The 24173-nt window shown below is 35.8% G+C and overlaps 3 protein-coding genes and 1 non-coding gene across 4 annotated transcripts; 1 reads left to right on the top strand and 3 right to left on the bottom strand.

The window, feature by feature from the left end:
• Window positions 1-1393: 1393 nt before the first annotated feature.
• LOC104897637 (glyceraldehyde-3-phosphate dehydrogenase, cytosolic) lies at window positions 1394-5381 on the bottom strand. The gene is made up of 12 exons (XM_010684569.3): window positions 5230-5381; window positions 5066-5095; window positions 4863-4963; window positions 4628-4743; window positions 4156-4255; window positions 3225-3371; window positions 3044-3104; window positions 2629-2726; window positions 2351-2493; window positions 2184-2267; window positions 1766-1855; window positions 1394-1662 (listed from the first exon to the last, which is right to left on the bottom strand). The coding sequence occupies exons 1-12, from the start codon at window positions 5231-5233 to the stop codon at window positions 1614-1616; spliced, it is 1023 nt and encodes a 340-aa protein (XP_010682871.1). The 5' UTR covers window positions 5234-5381; the 3' UTR covers window positions 1394-1613.
• Window positions 5382-8251: 2870 nt separating this feature from the next.
• Window positions 8252-8325, bottom strand: TRNAV-AAC (transfer RNA valine (anticodon AAC)). Its single transcript has one exon. It is a non-coding gene; the product is annotated as a tRNA-Val (tRNA).
• A 246-nt stretch (window positions 8326-8571) lies between these two features.
• On the top strand, window positions 8572-11558 carry LOC130591897 (uncharacterized; the record flags this gene model as incomplete). Its single annotated transcript, XM_057395859.1, has 2 exons — window positions 8572-10186; window positions 10474-11558. Coding segments are annotated over exons 1-2 (2037 nt in total), but the record flags the coding sequence as incomplete, so codon positions are not given.
• A 2799-nt stretch (window positions 11559-14357) lies between these two features.
• On the bottom strand, window positions 14358-21508 carry LOC104897638 (putative ABC transporter C family member 15). Its single transcript, XM_010684571.4, has 11 exons — window positions 21356-21508; window positions 20306-21238; window positions 18526-19961; window positions 18307-18393; window positions 17614-18213; window positions 17172-17336; window positions 16775-17069; window positions 15596-16116; window positions 15421-15487; window positions 14980-15219; window positions 14358-14800 (listed from the first exon to the last, which is right to left on the bottom strand). The coding sequence occupies exons 2-11, from the start codon at window positions 21216-21218 to the stop codon at window positions 14685-14687; spliced, it is 4440 nt and encodes a 1479-aa protein (XP_010682873.2). The 5' UTR covers window positions 21219-21238; window positions 21356-21508; the 3' UTR covers window positions 14358-14684.
• Window positions 21509-24173: the final 2665 nt, after the last annotated feature.

Genomic DNA, 24173 nt, shown 5'->3' on the forward strand with positions numbered 1-24173 from the left:
TGGTCTTATTTAGCTTAAAAATTGCTTTAGTTCATATTTATCTTCATTACTTATAGGCACATGATGTCTCAATCTTCTTCCCCAAAAAAAAAAACCAAGAACCCTAACTCTTAAACCTTGATTAAAAATAAAAATGTCCTTTGATTATGGTCGAATAGGACAGACAAGTGTAAACCCTAAATTAATATGGGTTTAGAAGAGAGGAATTTGAGATTTGAGATGGAAGAAAGGTGTGAGAAAATAATACTTTTAGTTTAGGGAGGAAAGAAAGAGAAATCGAGGAGATAGACAGTAAAAGGGAGGGGGGGGGGGATTTATATCCATCATTTGGTCCGCACTTGGACGGAACATTGGCCTAAGAACGAGTTAGGTGATGGTTTTTAGTGAGTCCAGAACTTTAATGTGGTAAATTTGAAAAATAAAACAACAGGTGATAATAATAAAATAAGGTACTTATAAGGTGGGAAAAAAAAAAAAAAAACACTTTTAAATTAGTTGAGGTGTATATAAGATTTAAATCGCAATTATCGTACTTGTATATAATTTCTAGGGAAATTACCTCAACTACTCCTGAGATTTGACGTAATTCTCAAATTGCTCATCACATTTGGGAACTCTCTCATATATATACACCTTAACTTGGACTTTGTTCTTTAAATTCCTTTACTATTGACGAAATCCTAATGTCGCTATCTTTTTTCTCTCTTTCCCAGCTCCATCTTCATCTTCTTCATCTCTCCTCCTACCATCATCCATTATAACATTCTAAACCTTCAATTTTCTCTCCATCCTCTCCATCTTCTTCATCTTCCTAAATTATAAAAATGAAAATTCATCCTCTTTCTCCTCTTCCATCCTTTCTCTTCTCTCATTTGCTCATGACTAGGCGACAAGGTAACAACAATGCCAAATTAGGAGAAGAATGTTCGACGATCTCAACAAATATATATATATATAAGAATTTTTACCAGTTTTAAGTTCCAACTTAGGTCGCACATAATCATGTATAAAAGTTAATAGTTTGACAAATATACAATAAAAACGAATTTAATTTTAACTTCTATATCACGGACAGTTAGATTAGTTAAAATTTTGCAAAGACATTAAGGGTCTGTTCTCCCCAACTTATTTTCAGTTCAATTTAGTTCAGTTCAATTCAATTCAATTCAATTCAGCTCTGGACAATACTTTTACTCTCACATATCACTATTCATTTCAGTTCAATTCAATTCAGCTGTTTTATGCCGAAGAGATCAGGCTCTAAGGCCTAATTAAATCACCTTTGTAATTGTATACAGAAATCACACAAAACTTGGGCAAGGGCTTAAAAAGAAAATATGGACGGCAGACCGTAGAGCATCCTCTTCACCCAAAGTGAACAAACCAGCAAAAATAATCATAACTGAAATTTCCATATAATACAAAACTAAAGTTCATAAACTTTCACCTTCAAAAGTAAAAGCTCACAAACTTCTACCAGAACAACTTAATTAACATCTTTGAGCTAATTCCATCTCCTTTGTAAACAGGCAAAAGCCTTAAACTTTATTCTTGACAACATCAACAAGAGAACTCAAAAATACTCCACATTGGCATAGTTCTGAGCAGCGCGATCAAGCTTGGACAGAAGCCATGTATACGATCAAATCGATCACCCTCGAGCTGCAAAGCACAAGCAAATTTTAGTGTAAGTTTCCATTAAGGATAAAACATTCTCTAACAGATAATGAGACTTGACACAGCTAACTAATGAGGCTCAAATTACCTGTATCCCCATTCGTTGTCGTACCAGGAAACCAACTTAACAAAGTTTTTGTTCAAAGCAATACCAGCCTTTGCATCAAAGATGCTTGACCTATATACACATACAATCCAGCACTAAGTTAAATTCTTGTTTACAATAACAATACTATACATATAAGAATAGGATCCGAAACGTACATATCCTAATGTAACATTTGTAGTACTTATGGTCATGGTAGGTTGGTAACCCCAACGTTTTCACCCTCTCTTGTAACGACTCGTAACTTGGAAAACCTCATTCGATTGGACGAAAAAGCTAATTATATGAGGTTTCCATAGTTAAGAGGGGTAAAATCGTGGAGGTAATTACATCAGAAAATGGCTAGAACAAAGTGTTGTATGAGGAATTTTCCCATAATTCTAAATTTGTGCAAAAATACCTGTTATCACCAATAAAATCTGTGGATACAACATCATCTTCAGTGTAACCCAAGATACCTTTGAGGTTGCCTTCAGACTCCTCCCTAACATTTTAAGCAAAGAACATAAACATATCAGTCAAAGAAAAACCATAAATTCAACCAAATTTGTTGTTTTCCTTTCTTACTTGATTGCGGCTTTAATGTCATCGTAAGAAGCTTCCTTCTCAAGCCTAACAGTGAGATCAACAACCGAAACATCAACTGTTGGAACCCGGAATGACATTCCGGTTAGCTTGCCGTTCAATGATGGAAGCACCTTACCCACAGCCTGTAAATTTCCATGTTAAATAATCATGAATCTTAATCTTAATTACTACTAAACATGGGTTAATCTCATAAGATCGGCTAATAATGATTGCGAAGTATTTAATCAATAAGAGGGAATAAAATCTACTAGTACTACCTTAGCAGCTCCGGTGCTGCTAGGAATGATGTTAAAGGAGGCAGCTCTTCCACCTCTCCAGTCTTTGTTTGATGGCCCATCAACAGTTTTTTGTGTAGCTATATTTTTCCACAAAAATGAAGCAATTGCAATTAAATTTCGTATAGATCAAAACTAGTTTAGCAAATGTGAGCAACTAACAAGAGACGAAATGTCACAAGTTTGCTCTGTAAGGGTAATTCACTTCCTACTAAATCATGGTAATAAATCTCGGCCACAACACTACATGCATTGTAAAGGTTCTTAAGCTTATCGCGAAAACCATCTGCATTGCCAGCATTACTGGATCCCAGACCAGTATTATGATCGCAACCACATCCGAGATTTAAAATCATGATATGATAATAGACTTTCTAAGAGGAAATCTAAATGTTACCAGTGATGGCATGGACAGTAGTCATAAGTCCCTCCACAATGCCAAATCTGTCATTGATAACCTGTATTTTTTAAACAAACACCACCACATAATTAAACATAATGAAAATATAGCATATGTTTTTACAAATAACCTCTTGGGTAATTTTTAAAAGAGATTAAGAAATTATTGAAGAAAAAACCTTGGCTAAGGGAGCAAGGCAGTTTGTGGTGCAGCTAGCATTAGAAACAATGTCGATTTCGGGTTTGTATTCCTTCTCATTAACACCAACAACAAACATCGGTGCATCTTTGCTTGGAGCAGAGATTACCACTTTCTTTGCTCCACCCTTAATATCATCAACATCCACAATATTAGATCAAAAACTCGAAACTGATACAAAAAGGAACAATTAGAGGAAAAAGTAAATGAAAAGAAAGTCAAGCCCATTTGATAGTTTGCTTTAGTAATCCCCTAAGAATGATCTTATAAATCAATAACAAAAACAAAAAGAACATTTAAATCACATTAACCAAGCAAAACAAATAAAAAGCATTCCATTGCATATTCAACTACCACTGACACGGTAATCCAATAGCGGATCCAGACTATGTATTCAGTAGGGTCGAAATAAATTACTACTTTTAATGGGTTCAAATAAACAATTTTACAAGAAAATATTCAAGAATCTCAAATTATGTAAGGAAAATATCTAAAATTTTCAGATTTAAATGGCTTCAACTGACCCCACTAAGCACAATGTACCGATGTACGTCCGCCCCTAGGCCCCCTACTGTAGTCTGTAGCCTATACACATATTTGTTCCCTTTAAGAGTCCTTTTTCTTAATGCAACTTTATAGAAGATATATCCAACCATAAAACTATGTATCACTTCCTCATCATATCACAGTTGCATATAACTAAGAGATACTATCTATGTTATTCAAACAGACGGATTGAGTGTCTACTCAGATACGAATGTCCAAGTGTCCGACTCTGGTATTTTGTATAAAAAGTCAAGTTTTTAGCATAAAATAAAGTATCCACGTAAGGTGTTGTGTTGGACATGACACGACAAGACACCCGGTTTTTGAGGCAAATGAAGGTGTCGGAGTAACATTGGCTACTATACCTTCAAGTGGGCAGCAGCTTTTTCCTTGTCAGTGAAAACTCCAGTAGATTCAACAACAAAATCAGCTCCAGCTTCACCCCATGGGATCTCTTCTGGATTCCTATAATTACATTATCAACAAAAATAATTTACTCATAAAATTTCTACAAATCTCCAAAATTGTTCAACTAACATTTCTCTATGCCATAAGTCAAAGGAAAATTGAATAAGAATAAGCCTAATTATGGGTGATCTTCCTATAATACTCAAAACTACTATAGTGACTTTATAAGATGATCTCAAATGACTAATAACTTGTTAAACCAGTCCTTTTTTCTTCTGTTTGCTTAATTTGTTCAATCATTTAACATTCTTGGATCATTTTGAAATATTATGTAATAATACATGTTTGAGAAGACCAACTATAATGAGGATTATTCTCATAAATTCGCTTTTATGTGAGAGCTTTCTGAGAGTAGCATTTCACAGTTACCTAGAGGCAAAGACAGTAACATGTTTTTCACCAAAAAGAAGAGTATTTGAATCTTTGACTTTCACTTCATGGTGCTTCCATTGTCCATGTACAGTATCATACTTGAACATATAAGTCTGAACCAAAAATCCCAACATATTTCACCCATTAATCCACAAATTTAAGAACAAAACAATAGCAAAAAAAAAAAAAATATGAATTATTTGGATGGTAATAAGATTAATGAAGAAAATACCATGTAATCAGTAGAAATAAAAGGATCATTAACAGCAACAAGCTCAACATCATCTCTTTGAAGAGCAATTCTAGCTACTAATCTACCAATTCTTCCAAATCCTATTACAAAAAAATTCAAATTAATTCATGTAATTACTCAAACATATATAATATTTAGTCAATACCCAATTAATTAACCATAAATTAGTAGCATTTTCCTACCATTAATTCCAATCTTGATCTTTTCAGAACCTGTTGAAAAATCAACACCAAAAAGAATATGTTCATCATCATCATGATTTACCCAAAAATAAAATATTATATACAGAACAAAATTTGAGAAAAAGCAAGTGAATTTAGGCAAAATGGAAAATTTCAAGTATTACCCATGATTTTTAGTGACAAAATTGAAAGATAGAGAGCAGAAAAAAGATGATGATTTCAGAGAATGGTTATGTTGAAAATTGTGATGAATGGTATTTTTCCAATGGGTGCTATATATGACTATTTATAAAGAAGTGAGGTTTAACAGCGGTTTATGAAGCTGCTGATTTGTCAATACCAAGAGGCAAAAAAGTTCATTTCTTGGGCATAAAGAATATGTCTTTCTTGGACAAAAAGAATATGTCTTTATTTTAACCTTTCTTTTTCTAGAACTTGAAAAGTCATTATTAACATTCACTTTCACTTTATTAGTTGTCTAGTTTTTTGGTGTAATCTATACTAATATATTAAAAGGCGTGTCTAAGGAAGGAACGATGTCACGTGAAAATTGCATAGTATAGGGTTTGATCTCATGACCTCAAGAGGATATACTAAAGTCTTAACCACTAGACCAAATAACATTTAGTGTTATCATCTTAAAGTATAATATTAATGAATGAAAATTTTCCTTACCGGGACATAGCTTGGGCCTAATAACTAGTTTAGCCATTAAAAAGGCGTTTGGTATAATCAACGTAAACGGAATGTAAATGATTTGGATAAGGAGGGGAAATAAAAATATTAAAATAATAATCGTTACTTTTCATTGTTGTTTGGTATCTTAGTGGAATGGAAACAATTGAGAGGTTTATGCTTGAGGAAGGAAACGTGATTTGTTTCCACTTGTTTAATAAAGGTAGCAAATGGGGGGGATTATGTTTCCCTTTGGAAACGGTATTTGTTACTTAACACCCCTACCAAACAATTATAAATGGGAACGCTTATTTGAATCCATTTCCTACATCAAAATTCTTCATACTAAACACCCTCTAAACGTGATGATATAAACGAGATTTAATCCTATGTCTTGAATACAATCTAGCAAAATTTTATTAACTAACTAGTCATTAGGTTTGGGCTATTCCCCGGGTAAGAAAAAAATTCATTTATTAATGTAATACTTTATAATAATAACATTGAATACAACTTCGTCTAGTGGTTAAAACTTTCGTATATGTACGTGAGGTGTCGGGATCAAATCCTTATACTACACAATTTCTAAAAAAAATTATTGTACATGAATTACATGAACTAAATAGATAGATAGATAGATTTAGATTTAGGTGTTTAAATTTGCATAGCACTCAAATATGAATAATCTAATATATGAAAATTTTAAAACTTATTGCAATAACAAATTACTAGCAACATTAAATATTTTACTTTTTACAAATAATACCAGATATCGTTAGTAATTCGTTACGGAGTGAGAGTACTATAAATCTATTAACTTCGAATTTATGCTAATCGGTAAACCATATTGTATAATCAAGTTATGGCATGGGTAGTGTGGTAAGCTTCGTGTAAGAATTTTCTATCAATTTATTAAAAAATTGACTGAATTTTATGGAAACCATTGAAACCATGTACTATTATGAGCCAAATGTTTTAGAAAAATACCATCTTGGGGAATATGCCTAAGATTAAAACTACTGGCTTCTTTACGGTAGTTTTTGGTGAATTCAAAGTACATTAGCTAGCTAATTCATTTTGAATTTGTAGTTTTTGGTGAATTCAAATTACACTAGCTAGCTAATTCAATTTGAATTTTGCATTAGATGGTCTAACTATAGATTACTATTATTATTATTATTATTATTATTATTATTATTATTATTATTATTATTATTATTATTATTATTATTATTATTATTATTATTATTATTATTATTATTATTATTATTATTATTATTATTATTATTATTTATATATATATATATTTGATAATTTAGAATACTATTATTATTAAGTACTTTTTTTTATCTTCTCACCACAATTTTTGAGTTATATACTAATTCTACTGTTTGTCATTTATAAATAATTTGTGAATGAGAAAACCAATATGTATAAAAGAGCCCTAGTAATCTCTAAATAATCACAAATTATTTTAATAGAGGTCTAATTTTAATATAAAATTAGACAACCTAAGTCTACATCCTCCTAACAAGTTCATTCCATTTCTCTCTAACCTAACACTATTTCCAGGTATCTTGCACCATCCTAGTGGTCCATTCTCTTTTCCTTCTTTTGTTTCCCTTTGAATCTCGAATTACAACAAACAGTTTCTAAAAATAGTCTAATAGTCGTACGGAATGGATTATTATAAGTCACTAAATGGATAAAATCGGTCACTAAATGGATTAAATAATGTCAACACTGAATAGATTAAGTTGGTCACTAAATAGATTAAAATGGTCACTAGGTGCTCCGACAAACACTATAGAGACTTTAAAAGTGAAGTATTTGAATCCTATTAGAATCCCCTATATTAATTGTTTGTTTTAGGTCAAATAATAATCATTACGAGAGTCTTTAAATTATCTATATAAATATATTAAAAGGCGTTTCTAAGTAAGAAATGCTGTCACATGGCACACTTTTTAGGGGAGTTTTACTTTATATAATCCATGTACAATAAAAAATCAAAAATTGTGTTTTATATGATTTGATCTCGTGACCTCAAGTTCATATATACTATAGTTTTAACTACTAAATCAACTTGTATTTAGTGTTAATATTTTAAAGTACAATTAATAAAAGAAATTTTTCCTTACTCAAGAAAATAGTCGGACCTGATGACTAGTTATACTACTTAAATAAGCAACATTATTCTAATCAAAATAATAACATATAATATAAGTAACATTATATATGTTACATGACAACCACAACTAATTAGTAACTAGAGCTCAATTGATAGTGCCATGCATAAAAAAAGCTTCAACCAAGATCATAGTAGTATAATAGTATTGTATTAATCATTCATTTAAAAAATGAATTATGGACCATGGCATCATACACACAGTCAGCTAGCAATAGCATGGGTAGGCAATGTATTGAGTCCAAAAAAATAATAAATAAAATGAAGATCAGAGAATATTCCAAAGAAAAAACTACTAAAAATAGTAAAAATTCATTAATAAATGGCGTCGCCCGGACTCGAACCGGAGACCTTCAGTGTGTTAGACTGACGTGATAACCAACTACACCACGACACCTTGTTGACTAATTTCAGTAAACAATATATATACAGTTTCATACCTGAGACGTTTGTTTTGTTATGTTGACTTTTCGGTGCGTTTCTATATAAAAACGTTGACATGCCACCGACCACGAATTTTTTGTGTCAACATGTTGTTCATGTCTAAAGGGTGCTCTTCTTGCACGTTGACTAATATTATTATATGATTTAAAACTATCAAAAATAGTCAAGAAAACATAATTGATCTAGCTACTTATATTAATGAGTCGGGTTTGTATATATTAGCCTGTATCTTGTATATTTGGAATATCCTATCTTTTAGGAATATATCCTTTTAGGAGTTTAGGTTTCCTTGTATTATACGTATATATACTTGTGTGATCATCAATACAAGGTTAAGCCGTTTTCTCCAATATTTCTCTGAGTTTAACATGGTATCACAGCCTCTCTAAACTAGAGATTATTTTCGATCCTGTTCTTGAATTTCGTTTCTCTTTGTTTCTTCCGCACAAACGAGATTACAGCTTCACAAAATTTTTTTTTCTTTCCGGTTTTGTTTACACGCAATCTTGCGTCGGGTTTGGTTTTGTTTCCACGCAATCTTGCGTCGGGTTTGGTTTTTTTTTGCCGGCGATCCTTGTCGTTCCACGGTGGTTCCGGTGTCGTGCTGCTGCTCCGTGCCCCTGGTCTTTGTTTGTTTGCCGTCTCGTTGGTGTTGTGGAGCGTGAGTTGGTGTGCCCTAGCCTTCTTTCGCTTGTTGTTTTTTTTTTCCTGCCATATTTTCTTTGAGGTGTGATGGGTGACGCAACTCCATCCAAGGGGGACGCTACTCCCTCCAAGTATGAGCCTTTCACAGATTATTATCTTCATCCTAGTGAGGGTTCCCAGTTAGTTATTTGCCCCGTCTTGCTTACCGTGGACAATTATGAAGAGTGGTCCCGATCCATTCGCAATAACCTGCGCTCCAAGAGCAAGCTCGGCTTCGTGGACGGTACTATCTCTAAGCCTGCTGCCACATCTCCGGATTATCGTCAGTGGGGTATTGTTAACTTCTACTCTTGTTGCTTGGATTTTTAATACAATTGATTCTAGTATTCGTTCCACTATCATTATTCCTGATGATGCAAAAATATTGTGGGATGACTTGCGGGATCGTTATTCTCTTGGTAACGGTCCCCGCATTCTTGAGATTAAGAATGCTATTGCTGATTGTAAACAACGCGGTCGTTCTGTTGCAATTTATTATGGTGAATTAAATAAACTGCAAAATCTGTTGTCTAGTTACTTGAAATTGCCTGCTTGTACTTGCTCCGCTGCTGCTGAATATGCTAGAATGCATGAAACTGCGATGTTGCATCAGTTTTGTATTGGTTTGGATTCCCAGAAGTTTGGGTCTGTTGTGTCTACGTTGTTGATGAGTGATCCTTTGCCTACTATGAATGCTGCTTATGCTAAAATTATTGCTGATGAGCGTAAGCAGTCTGTGTCTGCGGCTCAGGAGGCCACTTCTGCTACTTCTGTTGGTTTCAGTGCTACTGGTTCTGCTTCTGGTCGGTCTTCGGATCGCCTGGAATGTAGTCACTGTAAACGGGTTGGTCATGATAAAGACCATTGTTATTCGCTTCATGGTTTTCCTGATGGGGGTCGTGGTGGCCGTAGTGGCCGTGGTGGTCGAGGCGGTCGTGGCGGCCGGTCGACTGGTAAAGGCAGGGGTGATTTTGCTGGTTCAGTTGGTAGTACTGCTCGTGGCGCCAATGAGCAAGTTTCTGATTCTGATCGTGGGAGTGTTCCTACGCTTTCTGATACTCAATGGAAGGAGCTACTGGCTGCCTTAAAGGGTTCCAAGTCTGGTTCTGCTTCGGATAACACTAAACTTGGTACGTTTAACTCTATTGAGTGGCTCATTGACACTGGCGCTTCGAATCACATGTCTGGTAACATTGATTTATTTACTTGTTTGTCTGATATTTCTTCGCCTGTTGGTTTGCCTAACGGCAAAAGCACGACTGCCACTAAAGAAGGCCGAGTTATTTTGTCTGATGGTTTAACCCTTGATAATGTTCTTTATGTCCCTGCTCTTCAATGCAATTTATTGTCTGTGTCTCAATTATTAGAAAAACAATCTTATTTTATTATGTTCACTGACAAGCTATGCATTATTCAGGACCGCAATTTGAGGAACCTGATTGGAGCGGGGAGCAGTGTGATGGGGTCTATATTTTTCGTCCTGTTCGTGCTCGGAATCTGCAGGCGCATAGAGTAGTTGTTTCAGATGCTAGTTTGTTGTGGCATCGGCGGCTCGGGCATCCGTCAATGCAAGTTGTTTGTTCTCTTCCGGGTGTTACTAGTAGTCATCATAGTACTTCTGGTTCAAGTTGTTTGTTTGATTGTGACATTTGTTTTATGGGGAAGCAACCCCGAAACTCTTTTCCATTAAGTTCCAATAAAGCATCTGATATTTTTGACTTAATACATTGTGATATTTGGGGTCCGAATAAAATTGCGTCTAGTTGTGATGCACGTTATTTTTTAACCATTGTTGATGATTTTTCTCGTGCTACCTGGGTTTTCTTGATGGTTGGTAAATATGACACTGCTCCATTGATTCGTGAGTTTTGTGCTATGGTTGAGACGCAATTTCACCGCACAGTTAAAGTGGTGCGCAGTGATAATGGACAAGAGTTTCTCGGTTTGGGCTCATTTTTTGCTGCTAAGGGTGTTTTACATCAGACGTCGTGTGTTGACACGGCACAACAAAATGGCAGGGTGGAGCGTAAACATCGTCATATTTTGAATGTGGCTCGCGCCCTACGGTTTCAAGCCAAGCTTCCTAAGTATTTTTGGGGTGAGTGTGTTCTTTCTGCTGTTTATTTGATTAATAAAACCCCTACACCTCTTCTTCATGGCAAAACTCCGTATGAGTGTTTATTTGGTCAAGCTCCATCGTATGCTAATATCCGTATCTTTGGATGTCTCTGTTATGCTGCAAATCGTCCTCGTGTAAAGGACAAATTTGATTCCCGTTCTCGAAAGTGTATCTTTGTTGGTTATCCCAATGGAAAAAAAGGGTGGCGTTTATTTGACTTGGAGACGAATGAATTTTTTGTAAGTAGGGATGTTCAATTTTTCGAAGACAAATTCCCATATCTTAACTCGCTTCCGGATGAGAAACGAGCTCTTTGGGAAGCTTATTTTGCTTCTCCACCGGTTTGGGAGGATGCTAATGATGATGATACGCCACCCACCGCCCGCGGTACCGCCGCCCACCGCGGTCTCCCGCATCAAACCGCAGCCAGGTCGCGGACTCTACTGCTGCCTCTCCACCTTTACGGCAGCTTCCAGCAGCAACCGCGGCTTCCCCGCGGCACCCAGCCCCAAACCGCGGTCCTACCGCGGCGCCTCCTGCTGCCCCCACTTCGTTGCTGCGTGTCCCAGCAGCAACCGCGACCGACCCGCAGCCCGCAGCTCCGAACTGCAGCCCTACCGCGGTCCCTACTGCTGCGTCCTCAGCCCGGGTGTGCGACGCAGCCCCCAGCTCCTCCGTGCTGCTGTCCGAGGGTCCCTCACCTCCCCTTGGACAGCCCTGTCTTGGTCCTAGTGATACATCTTCGGTTGGTGATGGTGGTAATACTACAGGGTTATCTGAATTGAGGGGGAGTTCATCAACGGGTGATCGTCGTAGTGATCGTGAGAAACGTCCTCCTTCGTGGCATCGTCATTATGTTATCAATACTGTTCTTACGGCAAATATAGACCCCTCTCCATCATCTGTTGCTCCTACTCCTTCTTGTTCTTCAGGTAAACCTTTTCCTATAGCTTGTCATGTTGAATATAATAATTTTTCTATGAGACACAGATGTTTTTTGATGGCGATTACCAAAGGAAAGGAGCCGTCTTCTTTCAAAGAGGCGGTTAAGCATGAGGCCTGGCGTCAGGCGATGCAAGCTGAACTTGATGCTCTTGAGCGTAATGGTACTTGGACCATTGTCGACCTTCCTCCTGGTAAGAAGGCGATTGGTAGTGGCTGGGTTTATAAAATCAAATACACCGACAAGTCCACGGTGGAGCGTTTCAAGGCACGGTTGGTTGTCCGTGGCAATCGTCAAGTTGAAGGTGTTGATTATAACGAGACATTTGCTCCAGTTGCTAAGATGGGTACGGTACGCCTTTTTCTTGCTGTTGCTGTTTCTTTGAATTGGGAATTGCATCAGATGGATGTTCACAATGCCTTTCTTCATGGTGATTTGGATGAAGAAGTTTATATGCATTTTCCCCCTGGTTATGGTACTCCTTCTCCTGGCAAGGTTTGCAGGCTCCGGAAATCTTTATATGGTTTGAAACAGGCACCCAGACAATGGTTCTCAAAACTGTCTACTGCTCTGCGGAATTTTGGCTTTAAGAATTCCTACGCTGATTACTCTTTGTTCAGCTATGTCCAGGGCAGTGTTTCGTTGCATGTTCTTGTCTACGTCGATGATTTGATTATTGCCGGGTCTTCTCATGCCGCCATTCTTCGGTTTAAGACATATCTGTCTCAGTGTTTCTTCATGAAGGATTTGGGTGTGCTTAAGTACTTTTTAGGTGTTGAGATTGCTCGTAGTCCGGAGGGTCTTTTTCTCTCTCAACGCAAGTACTCGTTGGATATCCTCACTGAGGCTGGCATGTTGGGATGCAAACCGATTGATACTCCGATGGAGCAGCACCATCGTCTCGCTCTTGTTTCAGGGGAGCCGTTCGCGTATCCAGATCAATATCGTCGGTTGGTTGGTCGGTTGGTTTACCTCTCTGTCACTCGGCCGGAGTTGAGTTACTCGGTGCATGTTTTGGCTCAATTCTTGAGTGATCCCCAGGTTTCTCACTGGGATGCAGCCCTGCGTGTCTTGCGTTACCTTAAGGGTAGTCCGGGTCAAGGCATTTTGTTACGCCCTATGCCAGATTTACGATTGACTGCTTTTTGTGACAGTGATTGGGCCGCTTGCCCGTTGACTCGGCGCTCTTTGACTGGCTATTTTGTTTTCTTGGGTCGTTCTCCAGTTTCTTGGAAGACTAAGAAACAACCCACCGTCTCTCGCTCTTCCGCTGAGGCCGAGTACCGTTCTATGGCTGTCACCACTTGTGAGTTGAAGTGGTTGAAAGCTCTCCTGTGTTCTCTTGGCATCGATCACTCTAAACCTATGCAGTTGTTTTGTGACAGTCAGTCTGCTCTTCATATCGCCAAGAATCCGGTGTTCCATGATCGTACGAAACATATTGAGGTCGACTGTCATTTTGTTCGGGATGAGTTATTAAAGGGTAATGTCTCCCCCTCCTATGTCTCGACGACTCATCAATTGGCGGATATTCTTACGAAAGCCCTTGGCCGACAACAGTTTGGTTTTCTCTTACGCAAGTTGGGCATTCGTGATTTACATGCTCCAACTTGAGGGGGAGTATTAATGAGTCGGGTTTGTATATATTAGCCTGTATCTTGTATATTTGGAATATCCTATCTTTTAGGAATATATCCTTTTAGGAGTTTAGGTTTCCTTGTATTATACGTATATATACTTGTGTGATCATCAATACAAGGTTAAGCCGTTTTCTCCAATATTTCTCTGAGTTTAACAACTTACTAGTTATATTAACATGATTATGAATCTAATTGTTAATATATGTCGATTTAGTTCATTATTTCATTATTTAAGTTCTCACTAGTCAACAAATTCAAAGTCCACATGAGAAATATAGAGATAAGAGTTAGAGTTCATTTATCATATGTCGAAGACTAATTTTTGTTCATTTACTCATTTGGATCTCTCTTTTTATAATTATTATAATTTTTTGCTCATTTGTACTTATTTTTAAATAAGCAATAAGCAAAAAGACATCTTGGATGTACCATGTTCATAGTATACCCGAGGGTAAGAGTCTTGATTGAACATGAAATGGACTCCGGATAGTTTAGTTAATCAACTTTATGGAAGATTGTATATATATAAGAAATATATATCCGAATTCCATCTATATTAATTCATTAAGTAGATGTAGGAGGAAGGAAAAAAAATGATATAGACACAATCTCTAATTCTCATATTCACATTAAAAATGTTACTGATATACATCTTAGAATGTTTCTGCTCAAATTACAGGACTAATACTTAAATCATAAAAAAAAATCAATGAATTTCAGCTCTACTTTTCTAACTGTTCAAGGTCAAGAACTACACATATATTTATGTCACAAATCTGAACCTAACTTACTTTCTCTTGTTCTCTAACTTTAGTAACTTAATGAGTTACTGCCGATACAGCTATTTATTACCGCCTACCAAACGAGCCATTAGTAGTTATAAACTGTCATGATTCGATCTCTACAAATATTTTCTGACATTAATTCTATATCTCATCGAAATGTTTGGATGATCTACGTAGAAATTCCTTCACCAACTTGGAGAAAGCAGATGAACTGTCTTTTAGCAGTTCAGCAGGAGAGTCATACTCGACGATCTTGCCTGCATTTAAGAATAAATATTGTAACTATGAACATAGACAACAAGAAGTACGCAACAGATTACAGCATTTACCAGTATGACAATTGACAGCATTGTGAAACAATATTGTAGCAATGAAGATTCTGACAAGCATGCTATAGAGATAAAAAAGAAAATAACCCTGGAGCAATTGATCTCACCTTGATCAAGAACTAAGACGAGGTCATTGTCAATGACAGTAGGTATTCTATGCGCGACAGTGATAACAGTACATCCGCTTGTTTCTTCTCTGACGGTCCTCTGAATTATATTATCAGTAGCTGTATCAACTGATGCCGTAGCTTCATCCAAGACTAAGATTCTCCTCCTTTGGAGCAGAACTCTCGCCAAACAAACCAACTGCCTTTGCCCTACACTCCAGTTTTCTCCATCTTCAGCAACTGCCATAATCAGCAAATATTTCATGAGGAAACAGGAATAGGGAAGAATCACAAATAAGCATATATAATTACATGTATTGACTTTATGTCATTGTTTTATGATGATATCCCTTATGCTCTGTATATGTACTTCAATTTGCCTTCCTTTATTCTATAAATATTAGCAAGAGATTGCTAACAGTAACAGCAACACTATCATACCGGGTGCATCAAGAAGCCTCGCATCCTGCCTTATAATGTTTGCAAGACCATGACACTTATTTATTACCTGCACAGTTGGATAACATATAGGTTAATACCTCTGTTTTTGAACTTATCGTTTCTGAAAATTATGGTGAAAAGAACACATAATTTATACAATAATGTTACTATATACCTCCCATATCTCTTGATCATTATGCTCCTCTAGAGGATCCAGATTAAACCTCACAGTTCCTTGGAAGAGTGTAGGATCTTGGGGTATGATACTCAGCCTAGATCTTAAATCTTGCAGCCCTAACAAACAGACATCAAGTCCATCAATGAGAATACGCCCTTGTGAAGGCTCAACCACCCGAAAAAGAGCTTGTATGAGTGTAGACTTGCCACTTCCCGTCCTTCCAACAACTCCAACTTTCAACTTGGCAGGTATGGTGCAGGTGATTCCTTTGAGCACCATCGGCAGAGCAGGGGAATACCGAACATGCAAGTTCTCAAACTGAATAAACCCTTCACTAGGCCAATCTAATTCAGGCTTGTAGTCTTGTATAACCAATGGAGCTTCACTTGGTAGTTTTGTGAAGTCAAGAATCCTTTCGACTGAGATCATTTTGTTTTCCACATTGCATAAGTTCCATATGATCCAAGCTTGCAAGACATTCATATTTAGTCCATATGTGGCAGCTAGTCCTGACAAGCCTAAAATCATGGCGGGGAACAATTGGTTAGAGAAGGCATTAATAGCCAATAGCACTTGAAATTGGGAAAATCGAGCTTGTAAACTAGGTTAGTCCATGCAGGTTTTGGATTAATAGCGGGTCAATAATAGCCAGGCTAATAAAGTAGCTAGGAGAGACAACAATGAACACATGTAATGACTAAATCATATGTGAATAATGTTGACCCTGTGTTTTCCCGTCAAAATTATTGGCCTATTTGGCCATATAGAGACCCTGTCTAATAGAACCCTTTTAACTTGACCCTACCCTTAGGCAGATACACTTGTTGGTGAAGGAATTTGCTAATTCCAAAGTATAAGTAGGAGAAGATAATAGAGAAATACACAGAATATATTTGTGTTTCTCTCTTAATATCAAACTAATGATTTTACAACACTATTTATAGTTTACAATGATAACTAATACCCTCTCATTGTTATGCTAATATTATGAGGTTCGCATTCCTTTAAATGAATACTAGCAACTTAAGTTTAAATATTTGCTAAATATAGTATATCTAATTCAAGTTTGGATTTCTTCAACACTATGTTACTAAGCTCGAAAACAAGGAATAGATTGAATTTTATGTCATATTGCTAAAGAAACATAACTTAATGGTGAGGTTAAGAGAAACTTACTTGGATTAATGGTTGATCTTGGCAACATCACTAAGATGACTAAAACAATGAAGAAAACCAAGTTGAACAAAAAGTTTATCCTCACAGAAAGCCATTCCATTGCAGCGATGTTGTGGAAGGTAACTCGAGAATAATCATTCACCAAATTAAGAATTTTGTCATAAAAACGGCCCTCTTGATTGAAGCACCGGATAGTTGAAGAACCCACCATACTTTCTGAAAAATGATGGAGAATTGGAGCTTTTCGAATCCCAACCATCCTGGCAAGTTCTCTGGCAGTAGTAATATAATAAGCCTGCATTAAATTAGATCAATTACCACCTTTGATATGCCTTTCTAAAGATGAACATATAAGCTTTGAAATGCAAACTCACAGGATTATAATTTTTTAACTCACCTGATACCAGCAGGAGATGGCAATAACAGCAACAAAAATTAGAAAGACTTGCCAAGCAACATGGGACATGAGGAGAATTATACTGAGTAGCTGAATAAGAGCAAATACTAGTCCAGCTAGTCTATATGGGATGTCCATGTCCACAGTACTTTGATCTGTAGAAGACTGCAATGAAGAGTTTTCCAAAAAAAAAAAAAAAAAAAAAGCGAGTGTCAGAAAAACAGACTGAGATATTAAACTCCCTCCGTTTTCAAATAGATGCAACACTTAGATTTCTGTGGACAAACTTCACTAATAGATAATAAAAAGCTATATTATCGTGTTGGATGGTGAATTGTGTTTCGATGTGTACAGTCCAAATGTTAACTTTTTGTAATTTTTATAATTGAAGTTACCAATGGTGAAAGATGTGCATTAGAGAACGTGAAAGTCAAAGTGTTACCCTGCTAAGGATTCGACTGGAAGGAGTGAAGTCGAAGAAAGAAATAGGAGCGCGGAAGACTGATTTAATCATACTGAGGAACATTTGTTGAGCAGTCTCAATAGCTATAGTTGAGAGAAATATAGTCCTTCCTAATATGAAGACACAACTTCCACCAGAAAGTAGAACAAAATATGTCATCAGTTTTCTATGGCTGACTCGACCCTCTTCCTCTGTTGCCCAAGCAAGCCAGTAACTGCTGCCCATTTGCAATCCCTGAAAAAGAATCTGACATAGCAAAATGACAGGAACTAGAGCACCTTGATATGCAGCAGTGATGAAAGTAGAGTAAACATTCCAATTTACGCGGCCTCTCACTGCTTCCTCTTCGTTACATTTTGCAAGCGTGTCATACTGTATCGAGCATGAAGAATGCTCTTCTATAAGTTCTGCTTGGCAAACTGAAGAAGACTTTGTAGTTGAGTTGTGTTCGTCATCATTGGTATTTACTTGTTCTAGGGATTTTTGGTGGGCATCCATTTGCCTAATAAGTTCACCATCCGGGTCTCTAATCAAATCCTCATATCTTCCTGATTGAACAATTCTGCCATCTTTCATCACCTATAAAAAAGATAAATAATTCATAAGCCACTTATCAAAAAGATTTTTCATAACTAACTCAAATAATTGATCAATATGATATCGTATAATTACCAGAACAATGTCTGCTGCATCCAAGAATTCCAACTGATGGGTTATGTATACCACAGTCTTCTCAGATAACATTTGCATGAGAGCCTTCTGTATATGTCAAATAACACGGCGGAAACAGAAAATCCAGCAATCATGTCAGAATAACATTAATACATCATGTGAAAATTGTATACGTGCAAGTAAATCATATGAAACAGAGAAGAATAGTAAGTCACTCACCTTGAACAGATGTGCACCAGTGTGTGCATCAACGGCACTGAATGGATCATCTAGGAAGTAGACATCTGCATCACTGTAGATCGCCCTGGCAAGTTGAATTCGCTGTTTCTGACCCCCACTTAGATTGATACCTCTCTCTCCGACTACACACATATCAGCATCAGTCCACATTTGAAGGTCTTTGTTCAAGGCACATGCTTCTAGGACCTCCTCATAAAATGCCTTGTTCATATCTTTTCCAAACAATATGTTATCCCTTACTGTACCTGTTTGAATCCAGGAGTTCTGTGGTACATAGGCTTTTGATCCGTAAACCTTAATCTCTTTGCCGGAGACTCTTGCAATTTCACCAAGGATACTACAAAGTAAGGTTGATTTCCCTGAACCAACTGACCCACTAATTGCGACCTTGCTACCCTTTGATATTTTCAGCTGCTCATTTATTCTGATTGTAGGTTTCCTTGCATAGGGATTGCTATTGTCCCAAGCATATTCTCCACTCTCAATATCAATAGCAAGACTAGATTCTCTATATTTACAGTATGTTAAAAACTTCATCTGATCTTCATCCATTAAGAAGCTCTCAAGTCGAGCAACTGAGACTCTCGTTTGTGCTATCATTGATATCAACTCTGGCAGGTTATATATAGGCTCTTGTAGAATCCTAAATGTAGCAAGAGCTGAGAGAACAGTTCCTGAAGTCAATGGTGTCTTTACCATAATGCAAACACCAAAGGTAACTACTGAAACTAAGGTTGGTGAAGCCCAAAATAGAAAAGCAACCGCGGAACATGTGTAGAGATAGTTACTCAACCAAGACTTCTCTGCCTCTCTCAATTTCAAGAGCTTCTTCATAAAAGAAGATTCCCAGGAATGCAATTTAAGAACTCTCATGCTCTTCAAAGTTTCCATAGTAGCTTTGATTCTTGAGTCCTTAGCTTCCATGATCTTGGAATGCAACATTTCTTGCCTACTAGCCAATGGCGTGTTGCAAATCATTACCAAAATCGTGGAAGAAAGTGCAGCAATGGCAGGTGCTGCACCAAGATTCACATAAAGAATAACAAGGGCAAGGGACACTTGCAAGGGAAGTAGCCAAATACCATGAATGTATAAGAAGAAGTCCCCAAGTCTCTCAGCATCGACGTTAATCAAGTTGATGATCTTCCCATTACCTTGCCCCACTGAAGACAGTTTGATGTTTATAGACTTCTTGTATACCAAAGCAACAGTAGCTGCCCTAACTCGAATACCAATGCGAGAAGCACCAAAATACCATTGCCTTTGTGATATTGACTCAATGCACTTGCCAATGAAGAAAACTATTGGAAGGGTCAAGCCATCATGGTAGCCAGTGTCATCAACCTTTGTTGAAAGGTAATTAACAAAGTGGGTGATGAGCAGAGGACCCATATATGAAGCAATAGTATTCGCCCCTGGAATAGACAAAAATTCATGTACAATCTCAAAAATAGAACCATATGAAAATTCAGCAAGATTAACACTACAAATTTAAGCTAAATGCTGTTATTTTGTTATTGTTCTTATTTTAGTTTTCAGCTTTCTAAAAGCTCCTTTTCAGTTTTCTGTAAGTTATTATAATAAACATGATCAAGATAAATATGATTAGTATGAGTAAAATGACTAATATAACACTCATTATATCACCTACAGAATATGACTTTTAAAATCTTATGACCAGAAATTGATAATTAACAATGATACCAAACATGAGATTCTTAAAATGTAGATCATGAGATAGAACAACAGAGAAGCATACCAGCAAAGAAGGCATTTGTGAGCAAAGATCTCCTCATACTGCAAAAGATAGCTTTAGGCAAGGAGAATACATCAATCTTCTGTTTTCGCAACGATTCTTCCAACAAAGATGAGGCATTTTCTGCAGTTTCTGATTCAGGAACTGATGGAATATCAGCTAATACAATCAGCTGAGTCCTACCAATCCTAAAGAGTGGATTAAGCCACGAAAACGCGATTTTACTCCAAAAACTCGAGTTTGCAAAAGCAGATACCTCTTTATTAGTACTACTCTCTTGTTGATGAGGCAAAAATGGTTGCTCAAGCTCATTTTCATACTTTCTCATGCTACAACTAAACAAACCATTGCAGCATAGAAGAAGTGATAATGGAAATCCCAAGAAATCAACTAATTCAGCTTTAGGAAAATCTATGATGTTCAAGTTAATGGATGTCAAATGAGTAATAATGTAACATGTTACCAAAACCATATAAAAAACCATAGAATAGACCCACCATACAATAAGTACCAAAGGCCATTTCTTATCATCTTTAAGGATTCTTTCTCTAGAATAAACAAGGATTAAAGTGGACAAAACCCATGTCAAAGTAGTAGAAATTGTACCATATGAGATCATTTTATGACACCAAAACATCTCATATAGACCATAACTGATATAAAATGTAGACAATGTTGCACTGCAAAAAGGGGTCATTACTCTTGTGTAAAAACTATAATTCCTACCATTTTTTGCCAAAATTTCTGCTTCTTTAACATTATTACTACCTCTACTCCTTCTATACTTCAAAATATCAACCAAAACCCATGATAAAAACAATATACAAAACACTACATTGGCTACTTCTAGAACAACTTCCATGGTAAACCTCTCTAAAACCCCATGAAAATCAAAACCCAGTTGTAGTTGTAGCATTGTAGTAAATTGACATAAACCTGCAAAAAACCCATTAAATTTTCAGGTAAATTGCTTGGAACTAACAAAAACCCAGTTCAAATAACAAGGCTAATATTCTTGTAAATATATAAGAATTCAAGAATAATGTATATTACCTGTTAATTTGGGTTGGTTTCAGTCAAGAGTTGTGGGAGTAGAAATTTCTGTGAAGCACGTGGCTTTAGACAAGTGGGAGTAGAGAGTGATCTAAGCTTTACACATGGTGGCTTGTGTTTTGGTAATACTACCACACTTACTTGGCATGCTCCCCCTTTTGATCCATTCATCTCCTAAATATATAAAAGTCATAAACTTTAGTCTATATAAAGATATTTTCTTTATCACTGTTTCTTTCCTAGGTTGTGTATCCCACGAAGGAATATGGATTTATTTCTTCAGAAATGTAGATACTAGCTCGGGGCTCGAGTATGCACACGATGCGTACGACAATATATTAGTATTAATGTTGATATTTGGAATGTAAAAAACATACTACCTCCGTTTCTTAATAAGTGCAACATTTCCCTTATTTGGAATAGTCACAATAAGTGCAACCAAGCTTAAAATGGTAAATAAAGTTCAATATTATTACAAATATGCCACCAAAAAGCGTGTTTGGATCCTCTAGAGTTGTAAAATAACTCTACAAGGTAGAGTTTGAGCAATATCAACCATTGACTAAAAAACCACGTAGGACGGCACGCGAGAAAATTATTTTTTTTTTGTTTGAACCCACGGAAACCGCTACTCTGAGTAGCGGTTTAATTTTAAAATAAACCGCTACTCTGAGTAGCGGTTTAATTTTAAAATAAACCGCTACTCTGAGTAGCGGTTTATAAATATAAACCGCTACTCGCTACTCGGAGTAGCGGTTTACAAAAAAAAAAAAAAAAAAAAAAAAAAAAAAAATTTTTTTTTTTTTTTTTTTTGTAAACCGCTACTCCGAATAGCGGTTTTACCTAAGTTGAAAAAAAAAAATTCTCGGCACTTGTAAACCGCTACTGCAAGTAGCGGTTTTACTAAAAAAAAAAATTCTCGCGTGCCGTCCTACGTGGACGGTACGCAGGGAATTTTAGTTTTTTTGGGCATATTTTGGGAATTAAAACCCAATTTTGCATTATTTAAGGAAAAAATTCCTTGAATTACTCTACTTTATTATGGTCCCAACTTTATCTCTCTACATTCCTTAGTATTCCCCCAGTTATTCTATGTTGCACTTATTAAGAAACGGATGAAGTAATATTTATGCAAGCAATAAATATTCTTACTTATATTTTATTTTTACAAAACATAGGATTAAAATGAAGATAAGAGAAGTTTGTTTATGTTTACTTTTTCTCATCAAATCTAACTGTTTTAATTCCTTGAATGATTTATACTTTTTTCTTTGATAATGTTATTGAATATTTAGGTAAAAGAATATTTTGTATTTTTGGCTTTATAATTGATGGAAAATTTCTTTGTTAGGTTAGTTTCCTCTTCGTAAATAACCTTTTCATGGGCAATTTTAAACTTTTTTATTGCAGTTTTTTCTTTTTACAACTTTCTTTATCATGCATAATTGTAAATCAAGAAATGAATGAGAAATTAAGGTTTTTCATGTTTTAAATTAGGGGTACATAAGTTTTTCATAGAGGGACACCATAACTCCCCCTATTGTCCAAATGTAATACTCCGACCCTAATCTTTTCAGTTTAGTCTAAACAATTCCTCTCACAGTTTCAATTTAGTCCGGTCAAGTTCTAAATAGGGCTTTCCTCTGTGTGTTATGATTGCATCGTTTTGATTTTTACATGACTTATATGCCCCCTTTGACTATGTTTTTTTGCTATTACAAGTATAAAATGAACCAAATGTTATCTGGAAATATGTTGTTGGATTGATACCATTATACCAATGTATGTTTTCAAAATATCAACTTTTCGCAATTATTCACAATTTTCAGTACATTCAAATATTAAAGATATTAATAATATTGAATATAAAAAAATATTAATAATGAAAGGTAATAGGTTGATAAATATAAAAGTTAAAATGTTGCAATTATAAAAAAATCGAGATAGTATGAATTTTTTTGAAAAGAACAGATTTGTTAGTACTCCGACTCCCCTGTTTTCTCTGTTAGTTGCTCTCCGTGACTATGGTATGTCCTATCTGAGTATCTTCAGTGTATTGCAGTGTTACGTTATTACGTAATGAATTTTATTTCCATTTTTTTTAAGGGGTTAAACTTATATCATTATATGGTTTCATATCAATATACCATCATATGTCTTCATTTTTGTGACATCTTATAACAACCCTTGGAAATTGGTTCTTGGGATTAGGGTGTCTTATCATTTATTATAAGTTGGGTGACAATTTAGATGATGAATTGTTTCGTTTAGGTTTTGTTTAAGTTTATTATGAGTATCTATGTTTCTTAATTAGTTACGTTGATCTTTGATTCGGGTATGATATTTAATTCCATACTTTTAAGATTTTGAGTCGGTTGTTTTAAGTAAGGAAACCAATAAAAAAGGTATATTGAAAATTCAAAACGAGACGATATAAAAATGTCAAAGTTATTTTCTTTCATATAAAAGTACCCTCGTTACACAAAAATTATTCATTTACATCAAAGAGTAAAGTTACTCAGAAAGTCATAAATATTATTACCATTACCTTAAGATCAGTATGTATGAATAATCTTTATTTTTAATTTTTTACTAAAAAAAACTAAGTAATAACCATCAACTACAAAATTCGTTGTAGTCGACTAAAATTCCCAGGTTTTGAAGGAGATTTGAATATAAATACTACTATGCATAAAACATGAACATATCGTTGATATCGATGAAAAAAGAAGTAATACATAGGGGGGAATATGGGATTTTGATGAGAGGTTTACTATGAAATTTATAATTGACTACATTTTGCTTAAATTAGAAAAAT

The sequence above is a fragment of the Beta vulgaris genome, chromosome 6, assembly GCF_026745355.1.
Source record: "Beta vulgaris subsp. vulgaris cultivar EL10 chromosome 6, EL10.2, whole genome shotgun sequence".
NCBI lineage: Eukaryota > Viridiplantae > Streptophyta > Magnoliopsida > Caryophyllales > Amaranthaceae > Beta > Beta vulgaris.